General features: G+C 43.2%; 1 protein-coding gene across 2 annotated transcripts in view; it reads left to right on the plus strand.

The window, feature by feature from the left end:
* PHTF2 (putative homeodomain transcription factor 2) overlaps positions 1-13,353 on the plus strand; it is a 71,098-nt gene that overhangs the window by 39,385 nt on the left and 18,360 nt on the right. For both annotated transcript variants that reach the window (XM_087874336.1, XM_087874338.1), the window contains 5 exons: positions 6,285-6,354; positions 6,893-7,051; positions 8,060-8,225; positions 11,045-11,209; positions 12,604-12,802. In XM_087874336.1, coding sequence (XP_087730462.1) covers positions 6,285-6,354; positions 6,893-7,051; positions 8,060-8,225; positions 11,045-11,209; positions 12,604-12,802 — 759 coding nt within the window. The remainder of the gene's footprint in view (positions 1-6,284; positions 6,355-6,892; positions 7,052-8,059; positions 8,226-11,044; positions 11,210-12,603; positions 12,803-13,353) is intronic.

Here is a 13,353-nt window from a genome sequence, read left to right on the forward strand (position 1 = left end):
CTCAAGAACTTTGGCCTCATTTTTTCTTCGGATTCAGAAGGTAAGATCAGGAAGGAGAACATACGATTTACCTCTTTTCCTTCTTAAATTTTGCCAGTTTTTATCAGTTGTTTCAGTCCACGAATCAGCCCAGCCGTGCCATTCAGGGGGTGAAATCCAGCAGGTTCTGACAGGTTCTGGAAAACCGGTAGCGGAAATTTTGAGCAGTTCAGAGAACCGGCAAATGCCACCTCTGGCTGGCCCCAGAGTGGGGTGGGAATGGATATTTTGCAATAACCTTCCCCCAGGAGTGGGGAGGGAATGCAGATTTTGCAGTATCCTTCCCCTGGAGTGGGGAGGGAATGCAGATTTTGCAGTATCCTTTCCCTGGAGTAGGGAGGGAATGCAGATTTTGCAGTATCCTTTCCCTGGAGTGAGGAGGGAATGCAGATTTTGCAGTATCCTTCCCCTGGAGTAGGGAGGGAATGCAGATTTTGCAGTATCCTTTCCCTGGAGTGGGGAGGGAATGCAGATTTTGCAGTATCCTTCCCCTGGAGTGGGGAGGGAATGCAGATTTTGCAGTATCCTTTCCCTGGAGTGGGGAGGGAATGCAGATTTTGCAATAACCTTCCCCCAGGAGTGGGGAGGGAATGCAGATTTTGCAGTATCCTTTCCCTGGAGTGGGGAGGGAATGCAGATTTTGCAGTATCCTTCCCCTGGAGTGGGGAGGGAATGCAGATTTTGCAGTATCCTTCCCCTGGAGTAGGATGGGAATGCAGATTTTGCAGTATCCTTTCCCTGGAGTGGGGAGGGAATGCAGATTTTGCAATAACCTTCCCCCAGGAGTGGGGAGGGAATGCAGATTTTGCAGTATCCTTTCCCTGGAGTGGGGAGGGAATGCAGATTTTGCAGTATCCTTTCCCTGGAGTGGGGAGGGAATGCAGATTTTGTAGTATCCTTCCCCTGGAGTAGGGAGGGAATGGAGAGTTTGCAGTATCCTTCCCCTGGAGTGGGGTGGGAATAGAGATTTTGCAGTATCCTTCCCCTGGAGTGGGGAAGAAATGGAGATTTTGCAGTATCTGCCACACCCACCAAGCCACACCACGCCCACCAAGCCACACCACGCCCACAGAACCGGTAGTAAAAAAAAAATTGGATTTCACCACTGGTGCCTTTTCAAAAGTCCGTCCTTTCGTAGCTTCTTTGAAAAAAAAACGCCGACTACCTAATCCAGCTTTTCTGTTTTGAAAATGTGAACGTTTGCTTCTTTTGTTGGTGTGTTGGTGTGAAATAAGCCGCTGTAGACTTCTCAGCTCCGAAGGGAGCCCGAGAGAAAACTACTCCGCTGCTTGGGAATGTGAGTGTGTGTTGCGTTCGTTCCCTGTTGTTTACCAGTTTGCGAGCTAATCATTTCGCCCATCGAAATTAGCAAATACGGTTGTGTTCCCGAATCAACAACGGCCTGTAGCTGTGAAGCCCAGCTCTGTGAAAGGATCCCTTGTTTCAACATTTGGCCAACATCAAATTTCACATTCTCATTTTTTTTTAAAAAATGGAATCGAGGGAAATGCAACAATTTTGAGTCCAGCCTTAGAAATTTAGAGCCCTGTAGAAAGTCTGCAAAGTATGGTTTTGGGGGGGGGGGGTCAAATTGGCAACCTACCACAGTGTGATTGAATCCCCAGCTGTTTCTTTGTCTGCATGTGCTACGTGAGTGCCACGAAGACGCTCACCTCTTACTTGAAAGGTTGAGAGTTCAATCCTAGGTAGCGGCGGATATTTCTCTCCTAGGGCGCAAAGAGAAAATATCTGCTGTGAACTCCACATAGGTGTCAGGAAGGGCATCCAGCTAGTAAATGCTCAGTTCCGTCCATCAGTTGCCCCAACTCTACCCCAAATTTAGGGATCACAGGGCCGTAAAAAGAAAGTTTTGGTGCATCTAAAAAAAACGGGTGGAGCGTTGTTCGCACCATCGTGGCTGCCATCTTGAATTTTTTGACCATACCCTGTGGATACTCCCTGATTGCTATTTTTTAATAAAAAAAACAAAACGGTTTAGAGTACTGATTTGAGTGGGATGAGAAGGCTTTTTGGAAGCTTAATGGCTTGTTTTCGAAGACACTGAGACAAAGGGCCTCCTTTACAGGGTTGGAAATATTTTTTGTAACCTGTGGCCTGCCCCTCATTGGTTACTCCTGGCAAGCAGCTCCTTACTACATGCATTTGCCTGCTCTTCTTTGGTTGTTTGTGGCTTACCTGCATGTTGTCAGGCAGAGGTGGGTTTCAGCAGGTTCTGACCAGTTCTGGAGAACTGGTAGCGGAAATTTTGAGTAGTTCGGAGAACCGGTAAATACCACCTCTACTGGCTCCGCCCCCATCTATTCTCTGCCTCCCAAGTCCCAGCTGATCGGGAGGAAATGGGGATTTTGGAGTAACCTTCCCCTGGAGTGGGGAGGGAATGGAGATTTTACAGTATCCTTCCCCTGCCATGCCCACCAAGCCATGCCACGCCCACCATGCCACGCCCACAGAACCAGTAGTAAAAAAATTTGAACCCCACCACTGCTGTCAGGGGCAAGAAATCAGGAGCTAGGATAGAGCTCGAAAGCACTATAAGTTAACTGCGGCTAGAATTGTATTTGCACAAACCTGAGAAGAATGTGATTAGGAAAATATTAGAATGTGCAGAAATGAATAGATTAATGTTGGCTGTACAGGAGAAAGAACAAACTGAATACTATATGATATGGGAGCTATTTTATGGATGGTTGGGGAACAAAAACAGAGGCTAGAAATAAATGGAGATTAGAAAATACGTTAAGACAAAGATGTAAATAATATGATTATTTTTACTAATTTTGTTGTATGGGTATACTTTGGAACAAAATACCCCCTGGAATACGAATAATCCCAGATCTTCGCACTTTCCGACGTGCCCTGAAGACCCTTCTGTTTCAACAAGCAGGGCTAGCATAAACATCTAAATTCTATGCCAAGGTCTTAGCAGATACACCAAGTTGACTCAATTTATTATTTACTGTTTATTAAAAAAAAAAATTATATGTATATGAAATCTTAATCTGTTCACCGCTGATTCCTTTTCAGTGGGGGTGTGAACCAGTTCACACCCCCACTGGCAGTTAAAAGGAAGAAACAGCTGCAATCACACACATTGCTCCTAGAAGCACGAAGCCGAAAACACCAGCCTGAAGATGACGAATGAGACTTTGTCGAAACGTTGCCAAGACACCTCCAATTTTACGCGGGAGAAAACCCGAATAACCAAAGACACACACACACACACACACACACACACACACACACACACACACACACAGTGTATGGCTCTGGAATTTATTTCCATTGCAGTTGATAATCTATTTCAGTTTTCTCTTTGCTGATTAGCAAACATCATTTAAGATCTTTCTCTCTTGTGTAAGTTTTAACTCCAAAATAAAATGGGGGAAAAAATTAAAAAAAAAATTATATTGTACCAGAACATGCATGCATATGGATTCTGCATTTAAATAATCAAGAAGGCAATACCCCAAACATGAAAGCTGCAGCATTTTGTGGCAACCAGTCCATAAGTTAAATTATTTAGTGCGTTGCTTGTGCTGAATATTCTATTAATCTGTTTAAACTTTAGTTAACCCAAGAAGGATGAATGTCACCCTCTAAAAATAGATATAGCTAACCACGATTCCTCATGTTTTCCAAAATGAAAAAAAAGAAAAGAAAAAGCCTTAAATAAAACAGAGCCAGGAAATGAAAATGTCAAGCAATTTTGTTTAGCCTCTCTTTTGCAGTGCATTTTTGACGTGAAAAAAATCAGTACAATTCTCCATTGGCAATTGGAAGTCTTAGATAATAATGGAGATACGACCACAATTGAGATGGACTTACAGTATTTTGCACCTTTGTGGATTCTGCTGTTTAATAGTGAATATAGGAAATTATTTCAATTATTGGGAGAGGTGCGGTGTCCTAGAGATGGAGCTCTCGCCTCACCATTAGGAGGCTGTGAGTTCGATCCTAGGTAGAGGCAGATATTTCTCTCTCTGGGCACAATGAGAATATATCTGCTGAAACAAAACTCCGCATTGGTGACAAGAAGGGCATCCGGCTAGTAAATACTCTGCTAGCTCCATTCAGTTGCCCAGACTCCACCCGCAAGGGATTATAGGGTTGTTAAACAATGATGATAGTAAATTATTTCAATCTGCTTTTAATAGTAAGATAGTCCCGAACTGAAAAGAGGTTACAGAAAAGAGAAAGCCAAAAGAATGTGTGACTTTTCCAACGATATCCTTTTAAACCTAATTGAAAGCGTGTATTATTTTAGTAACCAGATCCTTGCGTCCATAATGACCAACGTAATGAGAATACATTAATGGAACACATTTGTGAGAGCTAAGAGGAGGAAATACAATAATGAAGTTTTCCGTTTGCCATGCAATAAGAGAATTTTTTATTAGCTAGGATTGAGGGCAATAGGTGAAGACTTGCGGTTTAGTAAGTAATGCAACAAGACATTTAAAAATAACCTGCTTTGTTTGAGGTAAGACATACGAAGATCGATATTGATATTAAGATGCGCCTAATAATTGATATGCTGGCAGGAGGTAGCAGGAGAGAACAGGAAGTCAATTATTCTAGATAGATGGTGAAAAAAATGTTATTTCCAAAGGTTATTTCCTCACGATTTTTGTGAATTCATTGCTTAGGTTAAAAGTTCTCTGAAATACAAGAACTCCAGTGCGGAGTAATTCATAGTGTGAAAAATGGGAATGCTTGATGATAAAATAATAACCTTGATAGAAAATATGCAAAATATAAGCCGGTGTTAAGATGGACAATTTCTTCATTGAAATGAATCTTTTTGAGATGTTGCAATGATGAATTTTAGAAAAAGCAACTTACAGCAAGTGAAGCTATTGGATTTTTCTACGGTATGATGTTTTATTGCATCATGAAGAAACCTGAGAAATTGAGGAGATAGAACTGACTACAAAACAAAATAAAACCAAGATTAAAATGTTAAGCGGGGAAAGATCATGTCCACACGTGAAGATCCAATTAAACTGATTTTTTGCTCTCATGCCTATGCAGAAGAATCTTCTCAGCTAAAGGTTAGCTTGGAGTAAGGTAATGGATCAATGGAAATCAAGGGAGGTTAGACTTTATTCACTTGTGACTATGTAGGGATACTAGGCTGGTTCCTCTTTTGACTCTACCCCCAAATTCTGCCTACAGATGGTTATGGAATCAAGTAGCTGATTTGTTTGAGTTTGTAATTCCTGGAGGGACGCATTTAGTTTGTAGATTTTTAATGTCCTAAGATGCTCTAAATCACTATGTGTAAGTTGGACAGCCAAATACATGTGTTTGATAATAAGCTAATTGGAATCATATTTCAGAGGGAGGAGGACATCGGGAAAACAGCCCTCTGAAAAAAGTCCATGGAAATGGTTTCTTCCCAAGTCTGCAAATCTCATTGGTGTGAGAATGGGGGACTCACCGTAATATTAAGGGAGATTGAGGATCTCCCTCAATATTTTGAAGAATTTGGGCACATGGAGATCTGATGGTGGGAAGTTAAGTTTCCTATATTAGCTTATTTGATTACTGCGGTACCTGAACTAAAAGACATTAAATTAGTCAGATATCCTAACATTCTAATATGATTATTGTCAGGGTTCCGATGGATGCCCTAATTAAATCATGAGTCTCGAGCCAAGCTTCAAAAGAAATCCAGTTATTTATTAGGAGCTTCATGTTGGCATGTTCCCAAGTGAAGCCAGCTCTGACCCTACCTAATTTACGCTCCTAATTATGACCCTGTTCCCCCCCTCCCCCCAGGGTGTGTCATCAATCAAATTCGCCAATGGAGCAATTTTGCGGGTTGTAGAGGTCACTCCCCTTCGGCTTCTGTAGGTAACCCTGGGATACAGCCTTGAAAGAGATAAGCGTGGAATGTGCATCTGTCTTTGGCTGCCGTGCCATTTCGCCAGTTTCCCATCGCCCCCTGGCCTATGGCAACTTGAAAGCAGGCCAGGGATGCTTTGCGAGTTGACAATTATATTTTCTTTTAACTGTTATCTTCATTGCCTTGAATTATTTGTCAAAATAATAAATTTAAAAAAAAAATCTAATCAGGATGTTAAGTTTCCTAACTTGTGGCTCTACACAGATCCGAATCATTTTACACTGCGGCCTCTCATCAGATAGATTTCAGTTTGCCCAGTGGTGACCCATGTTCAGCTTTCAGTGTAGTGAATATTGTATTTTTTTGCCTCTTGCAGGGTTTGAGAAACAAGCCAAAGAAAACTGGGCATGTAAAGCCTGATCTCATTGACGTGGATCTAGTAAGAGGTAAGACTTGATCTCCTCAACCGGAGATATAATTTTATTCCATAGATACTAGCTTCGTTTTAACATTTGTAATGTTCTCTTATTTTAGCGGGCAGGTTTTCTTCATGGGGTGAAACTCCCTATTGGGGAGGGATTTTGGTCAGGTGCAAAGGATCAGGATCATAGGTTAAGTTGCAGTTCCAAAAGAGTTACCGCTCAAGCCCATCCACGAGAATCTAGTGAACTAACGGTCAACGCTAAATTGGCACTAGATAAGAGTCAGCGGAATTCAAGGGAGTTGGACTTAGACGCTTGTGGCAACATAATGATTCTAGGCTGATGACTCACTTAACTCTGCCATCCAGTTCTGCCTGCCTACTGTAGATTTTCAGTAATCTCGAGCTGCTACCTAAATATCAGCCCAGCATAGCCCTGTTGTCCAGATTAAAACCACTTAATGCTTCTCTGCATCTTATCGCTTTTCAATTATATTGAAAAGGGATATATATATATATATATGTTTCTGTGTAACCGGTTCATTGATTTTGCTTTTCTTTAGGGTCAGCCTTTGCAAAAGCAAAACCGGAAAGTCCTTGGACCTCCCTGACGCGAAAGGGAATTGTTAGAGTTGTTTTCTTTCCTTTCTTCTTCAACTGGTGGCTACAAGTGACATCAAAAGTTATATTTTCGTGGCTGCTTTTCCTTTATCTTCTTCAAGGTACGTCTGGATGAGAACTTTTGCCTAAGAGATTAAGGTAAAAGTTCCCCTTGCATATATGTGCTAGTCGTTCCCGACTCTAGGGGGCGATGCTCATCTCCGTTTCAAAGCCAGAGAGCCAGCGCTGTCCAAAGATGACTCCGTGGTCATGTGGCCGGCATGACTCAATGCCAAAGGTGCACGGAACGCTGTTACCTTCCCACCAAAGGTGGTCCCTATTTTTCTACTTGCATTTTTAACGTGCTTTCAAACTGCTAGGTTGGCAGAAGCTGGGACAAGTAATGGGAGCTCACCCCATTATGCAGCACTGGGGATTCGAACCGCTGAACTGCCGACCTTTCGATCAACAAGCTCAGTATTTTAGCCACTGAGCCACCCCGTCCCGTGTTTAAAAAAAAATGACACCTCGATACCTGGATTTAAAAAAATAACAGCACTATTTGGCATTTCTAGTCTTTGAAGAAACAATTGTCCGTAACATTAAAATACTGATAGTCCTCGATTTAAAACAGTTCACTTAGTCACTGAAAAAAAGTGACTTAGGACACACGTTTTTTGTACTTATGACCGTTGTGGCATTCCCATGGTCACATGATTTACATTCGAATGCTTTGACATCCGACTCGCATTTGTGACGGTTGCGGTGTTCCGGAGGCCATGCAATCCCCTTTTGCCATCGCAGCCGAAAATGGCGCTTGGGAGCCCGTTTCCGCTGGCAGAGCGCTCGGGCTGCCACAGGCGCCCAAGACACGAGTGACGGTGAGCTGGCCACACCCCCTTCCCTCCCCCAAGGTCAAACACAATCCTGATGCAGCCCTCAAATGAAATCAAGTTTGACACCCCTGGTTTACAGTATAAAAAAGAAGTTTGACAGGGTAATAATAATAATAGCCCAGACATCACAATTGTTGATGAGGTTGTAAATCGAGGACCACCTGTAATGATCTCCCTTTTATCTGGTTGAATGATGAATGGCTTCTCCATTCATATCCTCTCTTCTTCCTACAGTGGCTGCCATCATACTCTTCTTCACGATACAAAGCCCTCATAACATACCTCTGACGGAAGTCATCGGCCCGGCATGGCTCATGCTGCTCCTTGGAACGGTGCACTGCCAGATTGTCTCCACACGGACCCCCAAATCCTCCACAAACACCGGCGGGAGAAGGAGGAGGTACCTTTGTGGTGGGACTGGGCTGGGTTTGGGCAGGTCTTTGCTTTAGTTTGAATACGAATCCTAAACCCTAAAAGGTTATCGAAGGTACAGTTAGTTCTCGACTTACAATAGTTCCAAAGTTACAACAACGGCACTGAAAAAATTGACTTATGGCCACTTTTCACACTTAACAACAGTTGCAGCATCTCCACAGTTGTCAAAATTCGGACTCTTGGCAACCGACTCGTATTTATGACGGTTGCTGCGTCCCGGGGTCACTCAATCCCCTTTTGCGACATTCTGACGAGTAAAGTCAATGGGGAAGCTGGATTCACTGAACAGTGTGTTATTTAACAACTGTCGCGGTTCACTTAATGGCGGCAAGAAAGGTCGTAAAATGGGGAAGAACTGTGACAAAGGTCTCACACAGCAACAGACTTTTTGGGCTCAGTTGTGATCGTAAATTGAGGACTACCTGTATTAGTGGGATATCAATGATTGTAGGAGAGGAAGAGGCAGAGCCTGGGGTGTGGGGTCAAGCGAGGAATCAGCCTGGAATCATTACGTTCCCACAAGCAATCTAAATCCAATGCCTTGGATTTCATTGTCTCTTCTCTAGCACAAATTTAGTGCAAATTTAGCGCTAGATTCTTGTGTATAGGTGTGGCAATATATCTTAATTGGACCTTAACATTTGATCCTGATTCTTCGCGCCTGACATGATTGTTACATTATTTACAATATGTTAAATCATATATTCAAAGCAAGGCGGCTGCCCTACAGTGGCAGCATTGAAGCTTCCCGCCTAATATGGCTTCCAAGGCTGAAGCCATATTAGGCCGGAAGCAAAAAAAAAATGGCGGATACATTTTCCTGTGTCAGTTTCAATTTATTTCACGGAAAATTGTGAATCTTTGGGGAAAAATGGGGGGCGTGTGTGTCCTGGGGCCACACTAACCTGTTGTTATTTCAAATGTGTTCTGAACTTGTTTTTCTCCATGGACATTTTATTAGATGCTAAAAAATTGTACATTTTAGTCAGTAACTACATTTTATTTTTTTTATTCTTTTATTTTATAAAATTTATATACGGCCCTACTCGCGAAGGACTCAGGGCGGTGAACAGCCAAAAAATAAAACACATAAAATACAAAATTTAAGAAACAGTATAAAACCACATTAGATAATTTGGCCCGGGACAAATTAAAACACCCCCAATATTTAAGACATAATTAAAATTTACAATTTAAAAGTTAAAAAGGGAAAAGTTAGGCCAGGCCGGCCTGTTGAAATAGAAAAGTCTTGAGGGCACAGTGGAAGGTGTATAGATCCGGGATCCTCCGTATCTCCGGGGGGAGCTCATTCCAGATAGCAGGTGCCCCCACAGAGAAGGCTCTCCCCCTGGGGGCCGCCAGTCGACACTGTTTGGCCGACGGCACCCGGAGGAGCCCCTCTCTATGAGAGCGTACGGGCCAGTGAGAGGCTGCTGGTGGCAGCAGGCGGTCCCATAAATATCTAGGTCCTAAGCCATGGAGCGCTCTAAAGGTGGTAACCAAAACCTTGAAGCGAACCCGGAAGACCACCCGGAGCCAGTGCAGCTCGCGCAGGAGAGGTGTTACACGGGAACGCAATGTCGCTCCCATAACCACCCGCGCGGCCGCACTCTGCACCAGTTGGAGCCTCCGGGTGTTCCTCAAGGGGAGCCCCATGTATGTAATTTCCAATAATGGAAATAAGATGCCCTCATCTTAAATATGATTTCCATCGGAATTAAAATAATCTGCCAGAGGTTTAAAAAGCCTTTATGAATTTACTTTGGTCTGCCCTCCTGAACTTTTTATTTCTATTATTTTATTTTACTATTTTATTTCTATTAAAAGGGAAGATATTCTTATCATTTGAAAAGTGTAGGAAAAAGGAGAGGCAGAGCCTGGGGAAGGAGTCAAGAAAGGAATCAGCCTGGAATCTCTACATTGCCACAAACGGTCTTAAGTCCAACCCCTTTTGAATTCTGTTAACTCCGTTAACTTTAGTGCTGACTGTTAGTTTCTTTTATAAAGGCCTGAAAAATAAATCAGCTTAACGGGAACTTAACACGTGATTCTGATTGTTCGTGCCGGACAAAAAGGCGGTCATAAAAATGGGATTTTTCTTGTTTAACCAAGCCATTGTTTGGCTGTAAACATACCGATGAGTAAACTGTCCATCTTGTGCTGCTAGCGAATTACCTGTTCTGACCTAGGCTTCCCCAGCAGCACGAAGCCGAGTCCTTGTCCCGATAAACCCCTTTTATTTAATTTACAGTAAATTCCTCTCCAGCAAAGTCTTTCCTCTCCCACATTCTTTCAAGATAGTTCACAATTACCGAACTTTATCAGGCTTGGAGAGTGGCCAGGCCGAGATCTTTCAGACGCTCGCAATACTTGGCAAGAATGCAGGAATGAAGTAATTGTCTCCTGCAAACTCCACTCCCCTTTCGCTCCTCTTTTATTCCCTCTGGGAGGGGCCCTTCATCGTCCATCTGTGGCCTTACTCCCAAGTCGGCCCTTGTTCTTTAGCTGTTTCTTTCATCTGGCAACTCTGTGCATGGGCACACTGGGAACAGGCTCCAGCTGTTCTTCTGCCTCACTGCTGTCCGACTCCAAAGGCAGCTGATAACTGGCATACGGCCCTGGCCCCCTCTCTGCCTCTGATGCAGAGCCCTCATCAGAGCCTTCCGCAGACTCCAGGACTGGCCCATGTTCCGCCCCAACCTCCTCACTGTCCGAATCTGCTGCCAGATCCACTGGCGGGCCACCACATTACCTTTACAAAATGCCTCTGTTTTCAATTTCAAGGAAATTAAGGAAAGCGGCCCACTTGGAAGTGCATCGCGAAGGGGATGGCTCTAGCACGACTGATAACACCCAGGAAGGAACCGTCCAGAGTTATGGCACCAGCACCTCTTCTAGCCTTGGCGCTGTCTTCAAGGAACTCTGGCACGCTACTTTCTTTTTATCAGGGTGGGTATGTTTTAGTCAAGTCTTGGTTTGCCTTAAATGATGGGCTGTTCCTTTTCTCTAACATCATCCTATCGAAGTTCGTTTGGGCCCCCGTGACTTTGATTTCCACATGTCACTGAAAACCGGTAGGAGAAAATGGAGGCCACAGATTCTCGAAGTCCATGAAAAAAAAATTAGATTCCGTTCTAAATCCGCTAATTAGTTTTCAGCTGAGTTTCTTATTTTGACGCTGGTGCGTTTGCTGCTAAATTAGGGTCAGGCCCTTCTACTTTTTCGGTCTCCGTTAATTCCTGCAAGGAATAAAGACAGTTTGATCTAGTGGTTAAGGCATCAGGCTAGGAAGCAGGAGGCTGTGAGTTCAAGTCCCGCCTTAGTCTTTAAAGCCTGCTGTGTAATTTTGCCCCCATCACCAGGAGACGGTGAATTCTAGTCCTGCCTTACTTATGAAAGCCAGCTGGGTGACTTTGGGCCCATCACCAGGAGACGGTGAATTCTAGTCCCGCCTTACTCATGAAAGTCTGCTGGGTGACTTTGGGCCCATCGCCAGGAGACGGTGAATTCTAGTCCCGCCTTACTCATGAAAGCCCCCTGGGTGACTTTCGGCCCATCACCAGGAGAAGGTGAATTCTAGTTCCGCCTTACTCATGAAAGCCAGCTGGGTGACTTTGGGCTCATCGCCAGGAGACGGTGAGTTCTAGTCCCGCCTTACTCATGAAAGCCAGCTGGGTGACTTTGAGCTAGTCACTCCCTCTCAGCCCAACCTACCTCACAGGATTGTTGTTGGGAAAATAGGAGGAGGATATGTTGGATATGTTTGCCACCTTGAGTTGTTCGTAAAAATAATAAAGAGAGGATACAAATAAATAAATAAAATAGGATTCGCCTTCGTTTTGCTTTTCCTTCTTAAGTTACTTATTGTTGTGACCTAGGCTTACAAGGCCGATACACCTGCCATCTTATTTTCCTCCCCAAAAACTAAGGTGCATCTTATATTCCGGTGCATTTTATACTCCAAAAAATATGGTATATAGGTCTTAGCTCAGTGGTGATTTAGTGAGATTAAAGATTTCCTGTGTGTACGTAGGCAAATTTAGGCATGAAGTAAATTATTGCCTCCAATTACATTAATGACAACTAGGTTTATATATCCTACATCAATAATTAATTTCTAATAGTTTAATAGTATAAATAGTATAAATCAACATATATTATGATATATTATTTAATATAAATATGTTATTATTAATAATAAATATACGATCAGTTTATATCCTAAGAATTCTATTTCTGCCTTTTTTTTCCTTCTCTTTCCATGAAAGCAGTTTGGGAAATGGGATCAGGAAAAAGTCTTTACCCAAACAATAACTAGTTCATGTATTTTGTTTTACCTCTAGAGCAAAAAAAGCAAAGAACTCCATAGACAAATCCACCGAAACGGACAACGGGTATGTTTCCCTTGATGGGAAAAGGACAGGGAGAAACAACGAAGATGCTTTACAATCCCACGAGCCCCTTTCTGAGGTCATCCGGTCAGAAGAACCCGGCTGGAATATCGGAACTGCCCGAAGTACATGCAACACTTCGAATCATAAAGTGAGTCCTTTATTTAGGGGACTGGAGGCTAAAACATATAAAGAACAGTTGTTGGAATTGGGTATGTCTAGTTTAATGAAAAGTAGGCGTTAGGATATGTAGATTTAATATCTGTAAGCTGAAGAGAGGTTGTAAGCGGAGGCAACTGGAAGCTGATGCAATATTTGCTACAATTAAGAATGGACAGGTATGTGCACAAGGTGTTAAAACAGATGGCCTGTATGTTCTGTGAATGCAAGAACATAAGTGTGTACATATACTTAAAAATGTGTCTACACCAGTGGTAGGTTGCTCCCGGTTCTGTCCGGTTATTTTAGAACCGGTAGTAAAAGCGGCGGGAGGCTCCGCCCATACCAGGAGTGTCCGGGTATGTAAGCCAGGAGTGAAATCTAAAATTTGTTACTACTGGTTCTGTGGGCGTGGCTTGGGGGGGTAATGTGACTGGGTGGGCGTGGCCAACTTTTTTTTTTTTACTTTTAAAAGCAAGACGTTGCCGAAAAAAATGCTTTTAGAAGCCTCTGACGATCAGGCAACTCAGCTGGGATCATCAG

This window comes from Pantherophis guttatus, chromosome 7 (genome assembly GCF_059756535.1).
Source record: "Pantherophis guttatus breed Tessera chromosome 7, ASM5975653v1, whole genome shotgun sequence".
In the NCBI taxonomy this organism is placed as follows: domain Eukaryota; kingdom Metazoa; phylum Chordata; class Lepidosauria; order Squamata; family Colubridae; genus Pantherophis; species Pantherophis guttatus.